The sequence below is a fragment of the Ovis aries genome, chromosome 5 (genome assembly GCF_016772045.2).
Source record: "Ovis aries strain OAR_USU_Benz2616 breed Rambouillet chromosome 5, ARS-UI_Ramb_v3.0, whole genome shotgun sequence".
Taxonomy (NCBI): domain Eukaryota; kingdom Metazoa; phylum Chordata; class Mammalia; order Artiodactyla; family Bovidae; genus Ovis; species Ovis aries.
In genome coordinates, this window is record NC_056058.1 from 91,633,499 (window position 1) to 91,653,966 (window position 20,468).

Here is a 20,468-nt window from a genome sequence, read left to right on the forward strand (position 1 = left end):
TCATTGTAAACTTTTCTGTATTATATCATTATTTCAGTTCATTTTTAAAAATCCCTTTCTTTTACTTTCTCTTCTGTCTTCTTGAATGTTTAAATATTACGTTTTTTAGTCTTTATTTCTAGTATGTATACTTAATATAAATGTCCTTTTGAGTACAACTTGAGATTGCTCCTTCAAGTTTTGATCCTTTAATGTAGGGTGCTCTTACTGATTATTTCAAAGTGTTTTTTATTGTCAATTATGAATTCCCCTTTGATCAAAGAACTATTTCTAAAGAGTGTTTTAAAACTTCTAAATGGATGGCTTTTTGTTGTTAGTGCGTTTTGTCTGTGCTTTCATTATTGATATCTAATAGTAACTTAAAGCTTAAAAGTAAGCTCTATATGATTTCTGCTTTCTGAAATTAACCCAACTTTCATTTTGACCTCATATAAGATTCAGTTCAGTTCAGTTCAATCACTCAGTTGTGTCCGACCCTTTGTGACCCCATGAATTGCAGCACACCAGGCCTCCCTGTCCATCACCAACCCCTGGAGTTCACTCAGACTCATGTGCGTCGAGTCGGTGATGCCATCCAGCCATCTCATCCTCGGTCGTCCCCTTCTCCTCCTGCCCCCAGTGCCTCCCAGCATCAGGGTCTTCTCCAGTGAGTCAACTCTTCGCATGAGATGGCCAAAGTATTGGAGTTGCAGCTTTAGCATCATTCCTTCCAAAGAAATCCCAGGGCTGATCTCCTTCAGAATGGACTGGTTGGATCTCCTTGCAGTCCAAGGGACTCTCAAGAGTCTTCTCCAATACCACAGTTCAAAAGCATCAATTCTTCGGTGCTCAGCTTTCTTCACAGTCCAGCTCTCACATCCATACATGACCACAGGAAAAACCATAGCCTTGACTAGACGGACCTTAGTCAACAAAGTAATGTCTCTGCTTTTGAATATGCTATCTAGGTTGGTCATAACTTCCTTCCAAGGAGTAAGCGTCTTTTAGTTTCATGGCTGCAATCACAATCTGCGGTGATTTTTGGTACCCCCCAAAATAAAGTCTGACACAGTTTCCTCTCTTTCCCCATCTATTTCCCATGAAGTGATGGGACCAGATGCCATAATCTTAGTTTTCTAAATGTTAATTAGAGGCCAAAATGTGTTTTCTCCGTTATTCTACATCTTTCCCTAACACCCGTTAGCTCCAGCTTAAATGTTTTAATCAACTTTTAAGACTCCCTCAGGAGTTTGTTCTTTTTTTCTTTTTTTAATAGTTCATGCTTTATATATAGTAATGCCTTCTTGTTACTCATGAATGATATATAATCATAGCTGATGGTTAGGTAGTAGTTTCTTTGGGGATAGTAAACCAGGTAGATGGAGTAGAGATCTCTGGTGTTTAAGTTCAGTTTAGTGCAGACACTCAGTCGTGTCTAACTCCTTGCGACCCCATGGACTACAGCATGCCCGGCCTCCCTGTCCATCACCAACTCCAAGAGTTTACTCAAACTCATGTCCATCACGTCAGAAATGCCATCCAGACATTTCATCCTCTTGTCATCTGTCCCCTTCTCCTTCCACCTTCAATCTCTCCCAGCATCAAGATCTTTTCCAAGGAGTCAGTTCTTTGCATCAGATGGCCAAAGTATTGGAGCTTCAGCGTCAGTCCTTCCAGTGAATATTCAGGACTGATTGTCTTTAGGATGGACTGGTTGGATCTCCTTGCTATCCAAGGGACTCTCAAGAGTCTTCTTCAACACAACAGTTCAAAAGCATCAATTCTTCGGCACTCAGCTTTCTTTATAATTCACTTCTCACATCCATACATGACTGCTGGAAAAACCATAGCCTTGACTAGATGGACCTTTGTTGGTAAAGTAATGTCTCTGCTTTTAAATATGCTGTCTAGATTGGTCACGGCTTTTCTTCCAAGGAGCAAGCATCTTTTAATTTCATGGCTGCAGTCACCATCTGCAGTGATTTTGGAGCCCAAAAAAATAAAGTCTCTTACTTTATTGTTTCCCCATCTATTTCCCATGAAGTGATGGGACTGGATGCCATAATTTGAGTTTTCTGATTGTTAAGTTTAAGCCAACTTTTTCACTCTCCTCTTTCACTTTCATCAAGAGGCTTTTTAGTTCCTCTTCATTTTCTTCCAGAAGGATGGTGTCATCTGCGTATCTGAGGTTCTTGATATTTATTCCAGCAATCTTGATTCCAGCTTGTTTTTCATCCAGCCTGGCATTTTGCATGATGTACACTGGTATGACTCAAATAAGCAGGGTGACAATATACAGCCTTGACATGCTCCTTTCCCAATTTGGAACCAGTCCTTTTTTCCATGTCTGATTCTAATTGTTGCTTCTTGACCTGCATACAGATTTCTCAGGAGGCAGGTGAGGTGGTCTGGTATTCCCATCTCTTTAAGAATTTTCCACAGTTTGTTGGGATCCACAGAGTCAAAGGCTTTGCAGCCATAAATAAAGTCTCTTCTAGCTTAAGAAAAATTCTTATATAGTTCCTCTTCTAATTAATTTTTCCTGATCCATTTTCTCTCTTTTGCTTTTTAAGTTCCAGTTGAACACATGTTATACCTCTTCTTTGTATCCTCTGTGTTTTTACCCTCTTGTATTTATTTTCCATTTTTTTCTACACTCTGTGTTTTGGATAGCGTTTTCATCCAATTTCTAGTACACTAGTCTGGAAGAAGCACAAGCTGGAATCAGCATTGCCGGGACAAATATCAATAATCTCAGATATGCAGATGACACCACCCTTATGGCAGAAAGAGAGGAAAACTAAAGAGCCTTTTGATGAAAGTGAAAGAGGACAGTGAAAAGTTGGCTTAAAGTTCAACATTCAGAAAACATAGATCATGGCATCTGGTGCCATCACTTCATGGGAAATAGATGGGGAAACAGTGGAAACTGTGTCAGACTTTTTTTTGGGCTCCTAAATCACTGCAGATGGTGACTGCAGCCATGAAATTAAAAAGACGCTTACTCCTTGGAAGGAAAGTTATGACCAACCTAGATAGCATATTCAAAAGCAGTGACATTACTTTGCCAACAAAGGTCTGTCTAGTCAAGGCTATGGTTTTTCCTATGGTCATGTATGTATGTGAGAGTTGGACTGTGAAGAAAGCTGAACACTGAAGAATTGATGCTTTTGAACTGTGGTATTGGAGAAGACTCTTGAGAGTCCCTTGGACTGCAAGATTGCTGGGAGAAATGTCAATAATGTCAGATATGCAGATGATACCACCCTTACGGCAGAAAGTGATGAGGAACTAAAAAGCCTTTTGATGAAAGTGAAAGTGGAGAGTGAAAAAGTTGACTTTAAGCTCAACATTCAGAAAACGAAGGTCATGGCATCCGGTCCCATCACCTCATGGGAAATAGATGGGGAAACAGTGGAAACAGTGTCAGACTATTTTTGGTGGCTCCAAAATCATTGCAGCCATGAAATTAAAAGACGCTTACTCCTTTTAAGAAAAGTTATGACCAACCTAGATAGCATATTCAAAAGCAGAAACATTACTTTGCTGACTAAGGTCCGTCTAGTCAAGGCTGTGGTTTTTCCTGTGGTCATGTATGGATGTGAGAGTTGGACTGTGAAGAAGGCTGAGCGCTGAAGAATTGATGCTTTTGGACTGTGGTATTGGAGAAGACTCTTGAGAGTCCCTTGGACTGCAAGGAAATCGAACCAGTCCATTATGAATATCAGTTCTGGGTGTTCATTTGAAGGACTGATGCTAAAGCTGAAACTCCAGTTTCATGTGAAGAGTTGATTCATTGGAAAAGACTCTGATGCTGGGAGGGATTGGGGGCAGGAGGAGAAGGGAACGACAGAGAATGAGATGGCTGGATGGCATCACCGAGTGGACGGACATGAGTGTGAGTGAACTCCGGGAGTTGGTGATGGACAGGGAGGCCTGGCGTGCTGCGATTCATGGTGTCCCAAAGAGTCGAACACGCCTCAGCAACTGAACTGAACTGAACAAGATAAACATGGAAATTGCATTTTTAATTTTTGTACTTTTTCCAATTTTAGACTTTTTAACTTCCAAATTACTATGGTATATGTTTATGGTTTCTGGTTCCCTACAAAGTTTTCAAGGTTTTCTTTTTTCTTTGAACATGGTTATAAGTTATTTCACAGTCTATGTCTGATTATTCCATATTTGACATTTTTGTGAGTCTGTTTCTATTTCTTGTTTCTGCTGTTTTATTGTCTTTTATATTCTCTTGCAAACTAGGTATGCTTGACAGTATGATGTAAATGGCATGTAAAAAATTACTTTGTAGAAACAGTTCATGGCAAAGACACTGACTATTTTCTTGTAGGGAGAATTTTTGTTGCTGGTTTCAAGGGTTCCTGCATAGTCTGTGTGAAGCACAAGGCTACAGATAAAGGTAGTTTTGCTTCTGCTTCGTGCTTACTTTCAGATTGCAGCCCTGCAGGGTGCCAGCATATTGGGCATTAGGCCTTGGGCCATGACTTTTATACTCTCTTCTCCCCTAGGCTCCAAAACCACACTTCTGTGTGTCAGCTCTTTCTCTGGGGTCAGCAGATGGCCTTAGGGCAAAGTCAGCTAGCTTTGAGGCATCACTTGGTTTTTACCTTCTCCTGGATCCTGGCTGAGCAGTTTTTCTTAACTTTACAGAAGATGTTTTACATATTCAACATTTTAAGTTTTCTTTTGTAAGACAGTTTATCTGAATTATGGTAGGCCTCCATTATCAGAAACAGAAGCCCTTATTGATTTTTAAAGATTCTAATTAGGGAGTGTCTGATGCATTCTTTAAAGAAAAAATTCTTTTCATGGTTTTTGTTTGCTTTTCCAATTTGAATTAAAAAGGGAGTATTGTTTCTGGGTGTAACTACACTTCAACGCTGAAAATGATAAAATCCTGATTAATTATCATTGCCTTTGTTTTCTACTGATTAGACAATAGAATCATTAAGTATAGAAAATATTTTCTTATTTATGCATAAATGCATAAATAAGAAAAAAACATTTCCTTTTTATCCATTATATAAATGAAAATTTCATTTATAATTGAAAACAATAATAAAAGTGATGTTTCCACAATTTTCCTAAATCACCAAAGGACTCCCACAGTTAAGAATTTACTCAAAAAAAAAAAAAAAAAAAGAATTTACTCAGCAAATACTAATGTAAATAGTAACGAATTTATACATATTTAACCTGAAGAGTTTTGTTCAGATTTATAAGTAAATTAAATATATCTGCAAAGCAGTGTACAAGAAATTGTAGCTGAAGTTGTAGTATGAGAACTGGTTTTGAGCTTTGCAAATTAATATTTAACATTTGTATTGCTTAACTTCATATAAGCTGGGTTTTTTTTATTGTGGTACTTTATGTGTTAGAATTCATTATTGTACTTAATTAAATCTTTTTGGCAGTTTCCAATTTCATGAATTCCATGCATGTTCACAGGCATCATTTTCTGTACTGTAAAGCATTTGTATCTTGATTTGCTTAGTTGAAGCATTCAATTTAAGTCATTAGCTAAACAGAAGTCCTCAGTTTATGCTAATATTGTTTTGTCATAATGTCAATCAGAAAGTATTGCAGAGTGACACAATGGCAATGGATTTCATTGTCATAATCTCAGAAAGCTTGGGCTTTCCTTGGCAGAGCAGAGGTGGGATGTGTCAAGGTTATAGAGGAGGTACACATTTTACTAAGCTTAGTGGTTAGTCCTGCTTCTCTTTGTGATGTCCTTAAATGCTGTTTAATTATAACCATATAGTTACTGGTAGAAATGGAAACTAGTTTGTATTTAAAAATAAAGAAATTGAGGTTGAAGAGTATAAATAACTTATTCAAGATGTCACTGCTTCTTAGGGCAAAACCTTGACTAGCAGCCAATACTTTCTCTCATTTCACTTGCCACTGTTCAAAATAGGAAGAGGCACAGTATATAGTTAATATTTGCCTCTTTCTGCCAGAGGTACTAGAGGAGCAGTTTGTCATCTGTTGCTGTGGGATTTGTGGAAAGCCCTAATCCGGGAGTCAGAAGGCCAACATTCAGATTTGTTCCGCATTTTATACACTGGTCAATTTTGGGGAGATTGCCAAGTTTATAACCTGGAGATCACTTGCACTGGTAGATAATAGAGAACTGTATTGACAGAATGTCTTCTAAAAGACGTGGACGTATTAGAAGGGAGTACCAAGGTAAATCTGTCACATCTGTGAGTTAAATCTTTGATTTCTTTAAATCTTAGGTTATTTGTGCTGTACTCTTTCAGCTTTAGTAAACATTTCACTATTCCAAGAAAGCTTTTCTTGTTTTATGATTTTTTTTTTGCCTTTCTCCTCTAACCTACCCCAAAGCGTATCTATTCTCTGTGCTGGAAATAGCATTGTTCGCTTACAGTGAGCATAATCCATAGCACAGTGGCCTATGGTTATAGTGAGTGTCATGGTTAAGAAAATAGTGTAAAAGGATCCAAGAACCTGATTTGAAAGTATATTTTTCTATGAAAATTTTCTTGTGGTACATATACACAATGGAGTATTACTCAGCTGTTAAAAAGAATTCATTTGAATCAGTTCTGATGAGATGGATGAAACTGGAGCCGATTATACAGAGTGAAGTAAGCCAGAAAGAAAAACACCAATACAGTATACTAACACATATATATGGAATTTAGAAAGATGGCAATGACGACCCTGTATGCAAGACAGCAAAAAGACACAGATGTATATAACAGACTTTTGGCTCAGAGGGAGAGGGAGAGGGTGGGATGATTTGGGAGAATGGCATTGTAACATGTATACTATCATGTAAGAATTGAATCGCCAGTCTATTTCTGACGCAGGATACAGCATGCTTGGGGCTGGTGCATGGGGATGACCCAGAGAGATGTTATGAGGAGGGAGGTGGGAGGGGGGTTCATGTTTGGGAACTCATGTAAGAATTAAAGATTTTAAAATTAAAAAAATAAAATTTAAAACTTCTAAAAAAAAAACAGAAAATTTTCTGTGATGGATATGTGATAGCTGTTTTAGCCATTGATACACAAATAGAATAACTTTGGCAGGAATTTTTCCCACCATGGTAAAGGAACCACAGTCTTTCCTTGAAAATACTGCAAGATGGGCCAATCTCGATTTTTTTTTTTTTTTAATTTTTCTTTTTCTTTTTAAGATTTATTTTGTTTTTGGAAACGCTGAATCTTTGTCGTGAGGGCTTTCTCTAGTTGAGACTAGTGGGGGCTACTCTGTAGTTTCGGTACGTGGGCTTCTCATTGCAGTGGCTTCTCTTGTTTCTGAGCAGGAACTCGAGGGCATGTAAGCTTCAATAGTTGTGGTTCCAGGCACTAGAGCACAGGCTCTACATTTGTGATGCATGGGCTTAGTTGCTCCAAGGCATGTGGTGTCCTTCTGGACCAGGGATCCGACTGGTGTCCCCTGCACTGCAAGGAGGACTCTTCATCACTGGACCCCCAGGGGAGCCCTGTCTCTGTTGAATAACAGTAATTTGAAGGTGAATTGAATAGTAAGCAATACTGATACTCATCTGTGGTGTCAGGCACACGTGTACATTTATTTGCATAAGGAAAGTCTCAGCTGGTTGGTTTTGTGTTATTTTCACGTGACAGAGTGCTGGATTATGGTGGTGGTGGTGTTCAGTTGCTAAGACATGTCTGACTCTTTGCAACCCCATGGAATGTAGTATGCCACGTTTCCCTGTCCTTCATTATCTCCCAGGGTTTGCTCAGACTCATGTCCATTGAGTTGATGATGCCATCCAACCCTCTCATCCTCTGTTGCCCCCGTTTTCTCCAACCCTCAATCTTCTCCAGCATCAGAGACTTTTCCAATGAGTCGACTCTTCCCATCAGGTGATCAAAGTATTGGAGCTTCAGCTTCAGCATCAGTTCTTCCAGTGAATATTTAGGGTTGATTTCCTTCAGGATTGACTGGTTTGATATCCTTGCTGACTAAGGGACTCGCAAGAGTCCTCCAGCACCACAGTTCAAAAGCATCAATTCTTCAGTGCTCATCCTTCTTTATGGTCCAACTTTCACATCCATACATAACTACTAGAAAAGCCAGAGTTTTAACTATATGGACCTTTGTCACCAAAGTGAGTCTGCTTTTCAGTATGCTGTCTAGGTTTCTCATAGCTTTTCTTCCAAAGAGCAAGCATCTTTTAATGTCATCGCTGTAGTCACCATCTGCAATGATTTTGGAGCCCAAGAAAATAAAGTTTCCATTTTATCCCCATCTATTTGGCAGGAAAAAGCAAGAGAGTTCTGGAAAAACATCTGTTTCTGCTTTTTTGACTATGTATAATGAATTTATACATGTTTAACCTGAAGATTTTTGTTCAGATTTATAAGTAAATTAAATATATCTGCAAAGCAGTGTACAAGAAATTGTTGACTGTGTGGATCACAATAAACTGTGGAAAATTCTCAAAGAGATGGGAATACCAGACCACCTGACCTGCCTCTTGAGAAACCTATATGCAGGTCAGGAAGCAACAGTTAGAACTGAATGGAACAACAGACTGGTTCCAAATAGGAAAAGGAGTCCGGCAAGGCTGTATATTGTCACCCTGCTTATTTAACTTCTATGCAGAGTACATCATGAGAAATGCTGGGCTGAAAGAAGCACAAGCTGGAATCAAGATTGCCCGGAGAAATATCAATAACCTTAGATATGCAGATGACACCACCCTTGTGGCAGAAAGAGAAGAGCCTGTTGATGAAAGTAAAAGAGGAGAGTGAAAGAGTTGGCTTAAAGCTCAACATTCAGAAAACAAAGATCATGGCATCCGGTTCCATCACTTCATGGGAAGTAGATGGGGAAACAGTGGAAATAGTGTCAGACTTTGTTTTGGGAGGCTCCAGAATCACTGCAGATGGTGACTGCAGCCATGAAATTAAAAGACACTCCTTGGAAGAAAAGTTATGACCAAACTACATAACGTATTCAAAAGCAGAGACATTACTTTTCCGACTAAGGTCCGTCTAGTCAATGCTATGGTTTTTCCAGTGGTTATGTATGGATGTGAGAGTTGGACTGTGAAGAAAGCTGAGAGCCGAAGAATTGCTGCTTTTGAACTGTGGTGTTGGAGAAGACTCTTGAGAGTCCCTTGGACTGCAAGGAGATCCAACCAGTCCATTCTGAAGGAGATCAGCCCTGGGATTTCTTTGGAAGGAATGATGCTAAAGCTGAAACTCCAGTACTTTGGCCATCTCATGCGAAGAGTTGACTCATTGGAAAAGACTCTGATGCTGGGAGGGATTGGGGGCAGGAGGAGAAGGGGACGACAGAGGATGAGATGGCTGGATGGCATCACTGACTCGATGGACGTGGGTCTGTGTGAACTCCGGGAGTTGGTGATGGACAGGGAGGCCTGGTGTGCTGCGATTACTGGGGTCGCAAAGAGTTGGACACGACTGAGTGACTGAACTGAACTGATTTGTCAGGAAGTGATGGGACCACATACCATGATGTTTGTTTTTTGAATGCTGAGTTTTAAGCCAGCTTTGTCACTCTCCTCTTTCACATTCTTCAAGAGGCTCTTTAGTTCCTCTTTGCTTTTTTCTACCAAGGTGATGGCATCTCATTTTTGAGGTCATTGATATTTCTTCTGGCAATCTTGATTACAGCTTGAGCTTCAAGCTTCATCTAGTCCAGCATTTCTCATGATGTACTCTGCATATAAGTTAAATGAGCAAGGTGACAATATATAGCTTTGATATACTCCTTTCCTAATTTTCAACCAGTCTGTGTTCCATGTCTGGTTCTGTTGCTTTTTGACCTGCATACAGATTTCTCAAGAGGCATGTAAGGTAGTTTGATATTCCCATCTCTATTAGAATTTTTCACAGTTTGTTGTGAAATTCCCTTGCTTTTTCTGTGATCCAACAGGTGTTGGAAATTTGATCTCTGCTTCCTCTGACTTTTCTATATCCAGCTTGTACATCTGTAAGTTCTCAGTTTATGTACTGCTAAAGCCTGGCTTGGAGGATTTTGAACATTACCTTACTAGCATATGAAATGATAGAAATTGTGCGTTAGTTTGAACATTCTTTGGCATTGCCCTTCTTTGGGATTGGAATAAAACTGACCTTTTCTAGTCCTGCGGCCACTGATGAGTTTTCCAAATTTGCTGGCATATTGAGTGCAACACTTTAACAGCATCATCTTTCAGGATTTGAAATAGCTCAACTGGAATGCCATCACCTCCACTAGCTTTGTTCGTAGTAATGCTTCCTAAGGCCCACTTCACTGCACATTCCAGGATGTCTGACTGTAGGTAAGTGACCACACCATTGCGGTTGTCCAGGTCATTAAAATCCTTTTTATATAGTTCTTCTATGTATTCTTACCACCCCTTCTTAACATCTTTGGCTTCTCTTAGGTCCATATCATTTCTGTCCTTTCTTAAGTTGCATGAAATGTTCCCTTGGTATCTCTAATTTTCTTGAAGAAAATCTCTAGTCTTTCCCATTCTATTGTTTTCCTCTATTACTTTGCACTGATCACTGTGGAAGGCTTTCTTATCTCTCCTTGCTGTTCTTTGGAAATCTGCATTCAAATGGGTATATCTTTCCTTTTCTCCTTTGCCTTTTCCTTCTCTTCTTTTCTTAGCTATTTGTAAGGCCTCCTCAGACAACCATTTTGCTTTTTTGCATTTCTTTTTCTTGGGGATGGTCTTCATCACTGCCTCCTGTACAGTGTCACGAACCTCTGTCCACAGTTCTTCAAGCACTCTGTCTATCAGATCTAGTCCCTTAAATCTGTTTGTCACTTCCACTGTATAATCATAAGGGGTTTGATTTAGTTCATACCATAATGGTCTGGTGGTTTTCCCTACTTTATTCAATTTCAGTCTGAATTTGGCAATAAGGAGTTATGATCTGAGCCACAGTCAGCTCCCATTCTTGTTTTTGCTGACTGCTTAGAGCTTCTCCCATCTTCACCTGCAGAGAATATAATCAGTCTGGTTTTGGTATTGACCATCTGGTGGTGTCCATGTGTAGAGTCATCCCTTGTGTTGTTGGAAGAGGGTGTTTACTATGACCAGTGCATTCTCTTAGCAAAACTCTGTTAGCCTTTGCCCTACTTCATTTTGTACTCCAAGGCCAAACTTGCCGTTTACTCCAGGTATCTCTTGATTTCCTGCTTTTGCATTCCAGTCACCTATGATGGAACGGACATCGTTTTTTGGTGTTAGTTCTAGAAGGTCTTATAGGTCATCATAGAACTGTTCAGCTTCTTTGGCATTAGTAGTTGGGGCATAGACTTGGATTACTATGATGTTGAATGGATTACCTTGAAAACCAACAGAGATCATTCTGTCGGTTTGAGATTGCACCCAAGTACTGCATTTCAGACTCCTGTTGACTCTGAAGGCTACCTCACTTCTTCAAAGGGCTTCTTGCCCATGGTAGTAGATAAAATGGTAATCTTAGTTAAATGCACCCATTTCAGTCCATTTTAGTTCAATTGCTAAAATGTCGATGTTCACTCTTGACCACTTCCAATTAACCTTGATTCATCGATCTAACATTCCAGGTTCCTATGCGATATTGCTCTTTACAGCATCAGATTTTACTTAGACCACCAGACATATCCACAACCAAGCATTGTTTCCTCTTTGGCTCAGAGTCTTCATTCCTTCTGGAGCTGTTTCTCTGCTTTTCTCCAGTAGCATATTGGACACCTGCCGACCAGGGGCTTCATCTTTCAGTGTTAGGATTTTGGTTTATATGAAGCTTAATTCTTTGGGCTGACCTCGTCTTTCACATCTGGAGTCTGAGGACCAGGGAGCTGAAGTAACCCTGACTGAAATAGGGGAATACTTTGAAAAATCAAATGGAACAGTCTCATGCTTTCTTCCTGAGTAGTCTCGTTGCTAAAAGTCAGATATACGCATATGTTGGAAGGAATATTCTGTGGTATGAATCTAGGCGTGATCAGTTTGCTAGTTTAAATAGAGATTTTCATTGTCCCATTTTATGTTCTCTTCATAAATTGAACCATGAGAAGTAACATTGCTCAGTGATCATCTACATTTGGGCTTTGCACAGAACAGAGTTGGCTTCCTGCAAAATTCACTGAAGACTGTCTAAGACCCAGTACTAACAAAAGACATTTAGAGTCAGCTTCAAGGCTTATCACAGTTAGAGTCTGAGGGAGGTGTGGGCACGTCCGCGGCCTGGTGGTAACGGCCAGTCCTACTGCTCACTCCCCATGTCACACAACCACAGCTGCAGGGTTTAAACCCAGCTGTCTAATGAAGCAGAAGAAGGAGCCCTGCTCTTGCCCACTCGTGAATCCTGACCTTGCAGAATCAGGGTATGGTCACAGTTCTGTATCTTGGCCCCTGATCATGTCAGAAGAAGGGCAGTGCTTCCCTAATCATGCAGCTTAGAATTCCTTTGGTCTCAATCTTCAGAGTTTGTCCCTCACCTTCTGATGTCCAGCCCTGCCTGAATACCATGTGCTGCCCAACAGCATCATGGTAGGGCAGAAGGGGACCTATGTACCTGCTAAGGATCCTATCTGTGGATTTTCCCTCAATAAACACTTTTTTTTTAGTGGGTCTGATGTATGTGCTGCTTGACCATTTGTTCTTGTTTGTACAGCAACCCCAAAATAGCACTTCAATTCTGAAATCATTTAATAACTTCTTATGATAGGAATGATGTGGTATATACTCGTAAGAACCTTGTCTTTGAGGAGAAATAAATCCTATAGTCACTGAGGGTTCAAAGTCCTAAGTGCTGGATATTTCTGTCACTAATCTCATATCAGGTATAATATGGTGGCAGAACATAGCAGTTATAGTCTATTTGGGTATCATAACATTTATTAAAACCTTTTCACATGCTTTCTACCCAACTGTTAATTTAGTGATTTTTTTCACACATTCAACATGCCTAGACAGCAAATACCAAAACTACAGGAATTTTAACTAGTTTAATGTCATTGTGAAAAAGTGTGTCTGTTTAAATCAGAGGTGTTTAAAAATATCATTTTCACACCTCTTCATCTTCATAGTTTATGGATTAGAAAGATGTTTTTAAACACTAGTATAAAACATTATTATAAGTAAATTTTGTATGCCTTGTTATATTTCTTATAGTAGTTCAATAATGTAAATATAGAAATGGTAATATAAAGCAATGTTTAAACTTGATATCTGTAAGTTAGATATGGTATTTGATATAAGCTAGTGGAGGTGATGGAATTCCAGTTGAGCTATTTCAAATCCTGGAAGATGATGCTGTGAAAGTGCTGCACTCAATATGCCAGCAAATTTGGAAAACTCAGCAGTGGCCACAGGACTGGAAAAGGTCAGTTTTCATTCCAATCCCAAAGAAAGGCAATGCCAAAGAATGCTCAAACAACCACATAATTGCACTCATCTCACACGCTAGTAAAGTAATGCTCAAGATTCTCCAAGCCAGGCTTCAGCAATACGTGAACCGTGAACTTTCAGATGTTCAAGCTGGTTTTATAAAAGGCAGAGGAGACTGAGATCAAATTGCCAACATCTGCTGGATCATGGAAAAAGCAAGAGAGTTCCGGAAAAACATCTATTTCTACTTTATTGACTATGCCAAAGCCTTTGACTATGTGGATCACAATAAACTGTGGAAAATTCTGAAAGAGATGGGAATACCAGACCACCTGACCTACCTCTTGAGAAACCTATATGCAGGTCAGGAAGCAACAGTTAGAACTGAACATGGAACAACAGACTGGTTCCAAATAGGGAAAGGAGTCCAGCAAGGCTGTATATTGTCACCCTGCTTATTTAACTTCTATGCAGAGTACATCATGAGAAATGCTGGGCTGAAAGAAGCACAAGCTGGAATCAAGATTGCCGGGAGAAATAACAATAACCTCAGATATGCAGATTACACCACCCTTATGGCAGAAAAGAGAAGAGGAGCTAAAAAGCCTGTTGATGAAAGTGAAAGAGGAGAGTGAATGAGTTGGCTTAAAGCTCAACATTCAAAAAATGAAGATCATGGCATCCGGTCCCATCACTTCATGGGAAATAGATGGGGAAACAGTGGAAACAGTGTCAGACTTTGTTTTGGGAGGCTCCAAAATCACTGCAGATGGTGACTGCAGCCATGAAATTAAAAGACACTTGCTTCTTGGAAGAAGGAAAGTTATGACCAACCTAGATGGCATATTGAGAAGCAAAGATGTTACTTTGCCAACAAAGGTCTATCTAGTCAAGGCAATGGTTTTTCCAGTAGTCATGTATGAATGTGAGAGTTGGACTGTGAAGAAAGCTGAGCACTGAAGAATTGATGCTTTTGAACTGTGGTATTGGAGAGGACTCTTGAGAGTCCCTTGGACTGCAAGAAAATCCAACCATTCCATTCTAAAGGAGATCAGTCCTGGGTGTTCTTTGGAAGGAATGATGCTAAAGCTGAAACTCCAGTACCTTGTCCACCTCATGCGAAGTGTTGACTCATTGGAAAAGACTGATGCTGGGAGGAATTGAGGGCAGGAGGGGAAGGGGACTACAGAGGATGATATGGCTGGATGGCATCACTGACTTGATGGATGTGAGTTTGAGTGAACTCCGGGAGTTGGTGATGGACAGGGAGGCCTGGCGTGCTGTGATTCGTGGGGTCTCAAAGAGTCAGACACGACTGAGCAACTGAACTGAACTGAATAACTTATATTTGATCAGCCTTGTTTTTTTGTTTTTGTTTTTTTTTTTTAACAACAAAGTACACTCTTGCTGTAGCTTGTATTCATTATGGTTTTGAAGTCTTTTCCTTTGAAAGGCCATTTAGGGAAATGTAAAGGTTGATTTTATATATAAACAGTAGAGGTGACTAAATTTCTCTTTTTTACAGTCATATGTTCTTGTAAACAGAAATCCACAGAAGCCTAATACTTCTTCATTGTTTTAATAGAATTATTGCCTGTCTAAAGCAGTGGTTACAATTGGATGAAGTTATTTTAAAAGTTTGTTTCAAGCTATCCATATATGAGAGCTGTAAATATTATTAACTATTTTGTTGTATAGATATAGATTTAGATGTAAATATAGATCGGGGAGGAAGGAAGGAAAAAAGGAGATGGAAAGAATGAAAAGAGGGAGTTAATTTGCTAGAGTTCTTAAGAATAACTTTTTAGCATTAACATGCCCCCATTTTTTTAAATAGCAATATTTTGCCTCAGCAAGTATTCAAAATAATAGAAATGATACCTTTCAGTATGTTTTAGTAATATTTTCCTATCTTCATGTTAGGTCTTCCGACATGAACTAGCTTACTTATTGACTGGAATTCTTGGAGCAGCAGCAGATTATTGGATTGTCCTTGGTCTTAGCATGGGCAGAAACGTGGTGCGACACATGTCTGATGACTTCGGAAGCTATGTCTCCCTTTCATGTGATGGTGAGTATGTCTGTGTTGCGTGAGTCTTACTCAAACACGTCATGATTTTATAAAACTTGATATTACAGAATGGAAAATAGTACCTGGAAATAAAGTATTATATATTTGTAGATAATGTGAATCATTTTTTCTTAATTCTACAACTAAAAATTTAAACTACCTCATAAAAGTAAATATTTAAACAGATTTAAAATCAATTTATTTTAGATTTACCTTTTTTTTGTTGTTTGGTGTTTTAGAATCTCATGTGGTAAAAACTATTTTTAATACATTTAATACTTCTAATCATTCAACTGGTAAGCATTATCTCTCTGTGATGTTATCTGTGCCATATGAACAATTTCCTGATCTCATCCTGCATGAATATTTAACATTATTACAAATGAAAATCATTAGGTCAGAATACTTCCTATGGTATAGAAAGCCAGTTGTATTAACTTGAGCTTATATTACTGGTTAAAACATTTCCCCCATGTACATGATACTGTATAATTTTTCTTATTATAACAAAAAGCTGCCACTGCTGCTTTTCCATTGAGTCTGATGATCTAACGAATTAGCATGGATGAAACAAATAAAAGTAATATGTATGTATAATTTTCTCACTCTTCCTCCTCCCTGTATTATCTGATTTTAAAGTTCCCCCTAAAGTAATAGGAATATTATTTAAGGAATATGATGACAGAACTCATTTTCACGTGCTTACTTTATGTTTTGTATGTATGTGTATTAGTAGGTCAATTATGTGTGACTCTTTACGACACCAGGGACTGTAGCCCACCCTTCTCTGTTCATGGAATTCTCCAGGCAAGAATACTGGAGTGGGTAGCCATTCCCTTTAAAGGGGATCTTCCCAACCCAGGGATTGAACCCTGGACTCGTGCATTGCAGATGAATTCTTTACTGTCTGAGCCACCAGAGAAGCCCATGAAGGTTGTTCCTAGCTCTTTTGGGTCTCCAGAGTTAAGGCAGGCTTCTGTAAGACTTTTTTACATTCTTTTTTATTATTCTTTTTTTTTTTCATATAGTTGACATACAGCATTACCTTCGTTTCAGGTACACTACATTGTTGGACGTTTGTATATGTTAAGAAATGATCACCACTACTATAAATCTAGTAACCATCTGCCCCCATACAAAGCTATTATAATGTTATCCACACTAGGTATGTTCTTACTCTTCAAAGCCAGAGTAGTGCCTTATGATCCGTTTCCTTCCTCTCTCCCTTTCTCTCTTCTTTCCCAAATTTCTAAAATGAACATATTTTAAACCAAGTGAACTGTTATAGCTTTCAAATATAAAAGGTGATTTTGATATACGTAAAAATATTTTAGACTGCTAAGTAAGTATTCTCTTTTGTTGCACATGTGTTTCATTGCATCTTAGTTTTATATAAAAGAAAAAGTTCTTGAATATGCTGTCAATCACTTTAATACTTCGAACAGAGATTCTAGAATAGGAATCCAGGTTGTAACTGGGTTCAGGATTTATTCAATGATGCCCTCTGCAAAGAGAGGTCTCTCTTTATGCTACTGAAGTTAGAAGATTTTTATCTAAAGTATTTTATCTTCTTTTTTTCTTTCTTTTTCATTGAGCTGAGGGGTGATTACTGTTCCTTTTGTGAAGTAGCTGTCCTTTGTTCCATGACTTTTTAACATTTCTTAGCTCAAATTCAATCTTCCTTCAGAATCCTTTCTTATCATTTCTTTCCCACCATTCCTACTAGATAGTGTGTGTGTGGGGGCGGGGGGGGGGGTTGGTTTTTTTTCTTCTTTCCATTTTAGAAACAGAATTCTGGCATTATTTGCTAGCATGGGAACTAAACATTCAGCTAAAAGGATTCTCTGTTTTCATTCCATAATGAAACTTGTTTGAGTTGGAGGATTAGCAGTGCCTTTACAGATTATCAGTATATTTATATGCATTGTTTCCAGTGTGTATTGGTTACCTCTAGGGAGATACAACTTATCTTACAGTTTAACCAAATGCATGAAATAATGAGCCTCGTATTAACAGAATTCTGCTGCGTGTTATGAATCAACTTTAATGCTTTCCATACTCATAATCAAATGTCCCTTAACTTTAAAGCAAGCATTGTTACCCACTGTTACTACCAGTTTTCACAAGACAAATTTAAACCTAACATATCTGAGCCGGTAACTGACTTCAGCTGAAATTAAACTTTAATGTTACCATTGTAATCCTGTGAACAGACTGATTACTTTGCTCTCAGTTATGTTTGATCACTAATATTTAAAACTACAAGAGATTAAATTGTATTCCTGTTTGAAGTGTGTGTTTAAGCCTTTCCTTCCCCTTCTCAAAGCACACCCAATTGGTTTCTTAGGCTTCCAATTAAGCCATAGATAGGCAGTTTTAAAAACATATATATCTAAAAATGGTTCAAATTAATATCTCCTAAATTTTTGTTACTACATGTTGATTTTAAGCCTTTGTCAGGAGAGAAAAGTAAATGACTGATCCTTAAGAGCAGTAGCTTTTCTACCACTAATATGTGAAACTAAATTGTTTATTATAGAGCTTGTAGAATAATACACTTAATCCCTACAAGTGAATCTGGGTATTCTAATAATGTCCTTTTGGTCAATATTTTGATGGAGAATCATTTCCTTGTTCAGTTGCTAAGTCATGTCTAACTGTTTGCCACTCCATAGACTGCAGCATGCCAGGCTTCCGTGTCCTCTGCTATCTCCCGGTGTTTGCTCAAATTCATGTCCATTGAGTCAGTGGTGCTATGTAGCCATCTCATCCTCTGCCTCCCCCTTCTTTTGCCTTCAGTCTTTCCCAGCATCAGGGTCTTTTCCAATAAGTCAACTCTGCCCACCAGGTGGCCAAAGTATTGGAGCTTCAGGATTAGTCTTTCTAGTCGGTGTTCAGGGTTGATCTTTAGAATTGGCTGGTTTGATCTCCTTGGTATCCAGGAGACTCTCAAGAGCCTTTTCTAGCACCACAACTCAAAAGCATCAGTTCTTCGGTACTCTGCCTCATTTATGGTCCAACACTCACATCTCTACATGATTACTGGAGAAACCATCGCTTTGACTATATGGGCCTTTTTTGGCAAAGTGATGTCTTTGCTTTTTAATACACCATCTAGGTTTGTCACAGCTTTCCTTTCAAGGAGCAAACATGTTTTAATTTCATGATACAGTCAGCATCCACAATGATTTTGGAACCCAAGAAAATAAAGTCTGTCACTGTTTCCATTGTTGTACCATCTATTTGCCATGAAGTGATGAGACTGGATGCCGAGATCTTAGTTTTCTGAATGTTGAGTTTTAAGCCAACTTTTTACTCTCCTTTTTCACTTTCATCAAGAGGCTCTTTAGTTCTTCTTCACTTTCTGCCATAAAGGTGGTGTCATCTGCATATCTGAGGTTATTGATATTTCTCCCAGCAATCTTGATTCCAGCGTTTGATTACACAGCCTGACATTTCCCTTGATGTACTGTGCATTCAAGTTAAATAAGCAGAGCAGCAATATGCAGCCTTGTCATACTCCTTCTCGGTCTTGAACCAGTCAGTTGTTCCATGTCCAGTTCAAACTGTTGCTTCTTGACCTGTATACAGGCTTCTCAGGAGACAGGTAAGGTGGTCTCGTATTGCCATCTTTTTAAGAATTTTCCACAGTTTGCTATGATCCACACAGTCAGAGGCCTTCCGCATAGTCAGTGAAGCAGACATTTTTTTCTGGAAGTCCATTGCTTTCTCCATGATTCAGTCAATGTTGTCAATTTGATCTCTGGTTCCTCTGCCTTTTCTAAATCCAGTTTGTACATCTGGAAGTTCTCAGTTCACATATTTTGAAGCCTAGCTTGAAGGATTTAGAGCATTACCTTGCTAGCATGTGAAGTGAGTGCGATTGTGCCATGGTTTGAACATTCTTTGGCATTGCCCTTCTTTGGGATTGGAATGAAAATTGACCTTTTCCAGTCCTGTGGCCACTGCTGAGTTTTCCAAATTTGCTGACACATTGAGTATGGCACTTTCACAGCATCATCTTTTAGAATTTAAAATAGCTCAGCTAGAATTCTGTCACCTCCACTAGCTTTGTTCATAGTAATGCTTCCTAAGACCCACTTGACTTCACACTCCAGGATGTCCAGCTCTGGGTGAGTGACCACACCATCGTGGCTGTCTGGGTCATTAAGACCTTTTTTTGTATAGTTCTTCTGTGTATTCTTGCTACCTCTTCTTAATTTTTTTGCTTCTGTTAGGTCCTTTCCATTTCTGCCCTTTATACCTGCCCATCCTTGCATGAAATGTTCCCTTGATATCTCCAGTTTTCTTGAAGAGATCTGTAGTCTTTCCCATTCTATTGTTCTCCTCTGTTGCCGCCTTATCTCTCCTTCCTGTCATCTTGAATTGTTTTTCCCTTCCGTTGTTTCCTCAGCTATTTTGTAACGCCTCTTCAGACAAGCACTTTGTCTTTTTGCATTTCTTTTTCTCTGGGATGGTTTTGGTTACTGACTCCTGTACAGTGTTGCAAACCTCCATACTTCAGGCACTCTGTCTACCATATCTAATCCCTTGAATCTACTTGTCACCTCCACTGTAATATCTTAAGGGATCTGATTTAGGACATAACTGAAAGGCTAGTGGTTTTCCCCACTTTCTTCCATTTAAGCCTGAATTTTGTGATAAGGAACTCATGATCTGAGTCACAGTCAGCTCTAGGTCTTTTCATGTTTTGTTGTTGTTTTTTTTTTTCCCTAACTTGCCCCACTTGAGGTCTCCTTTCCCCATGCCTTAGGGTTGTATTCCTTCTTCCTTTTTGTTTTTGCCCTTGGAGGGAAAGGTTGGTGAGTGGTTTGTGTTGATTTCTTGTTAGGGGTGACTTGTGCTTGCATTCTCATTTCTGGGAGCTTAGCCTGTCCCCCTGGAGCCCTAGGGTCTTCTGCTATCGTCTAGAGGTTGCTTTGTAGGAGTTGTTCCATATCTTCGTGAGTTTTTGATGTATTTGTAGGGAAGCTGGCGATCTCCCATCTTACTCCTCCACTATCTTCTTCCATGTCCACAGTCAGCCCTAGATCT

The 20,468-nt window shown here is 39.1% G+C and overlaps 1 protein-coding gene across 1 annotated transcript in view; it reads left to right on the forward strand.

The window, feature by feature from the left end:
* The window catches only part of SLF1 (SMC5-SMC6 complex localization factor 1), a 73,213-nt gene that overhangs the window by 42,751 nt on the left and 9,994 nt on the right, over positions 1–20,468 (forward strand). The window contains exon 15 of the mRNA XM_042250760.2: positions 15,266–15,413. Coding sequence (XP_042106694.1) covers positions 15,266–15,413 — 148 coding nt within the window. The remainder of the gene's footprint in view (positions 1–15,265; positions 15,414–20,468) is intronic.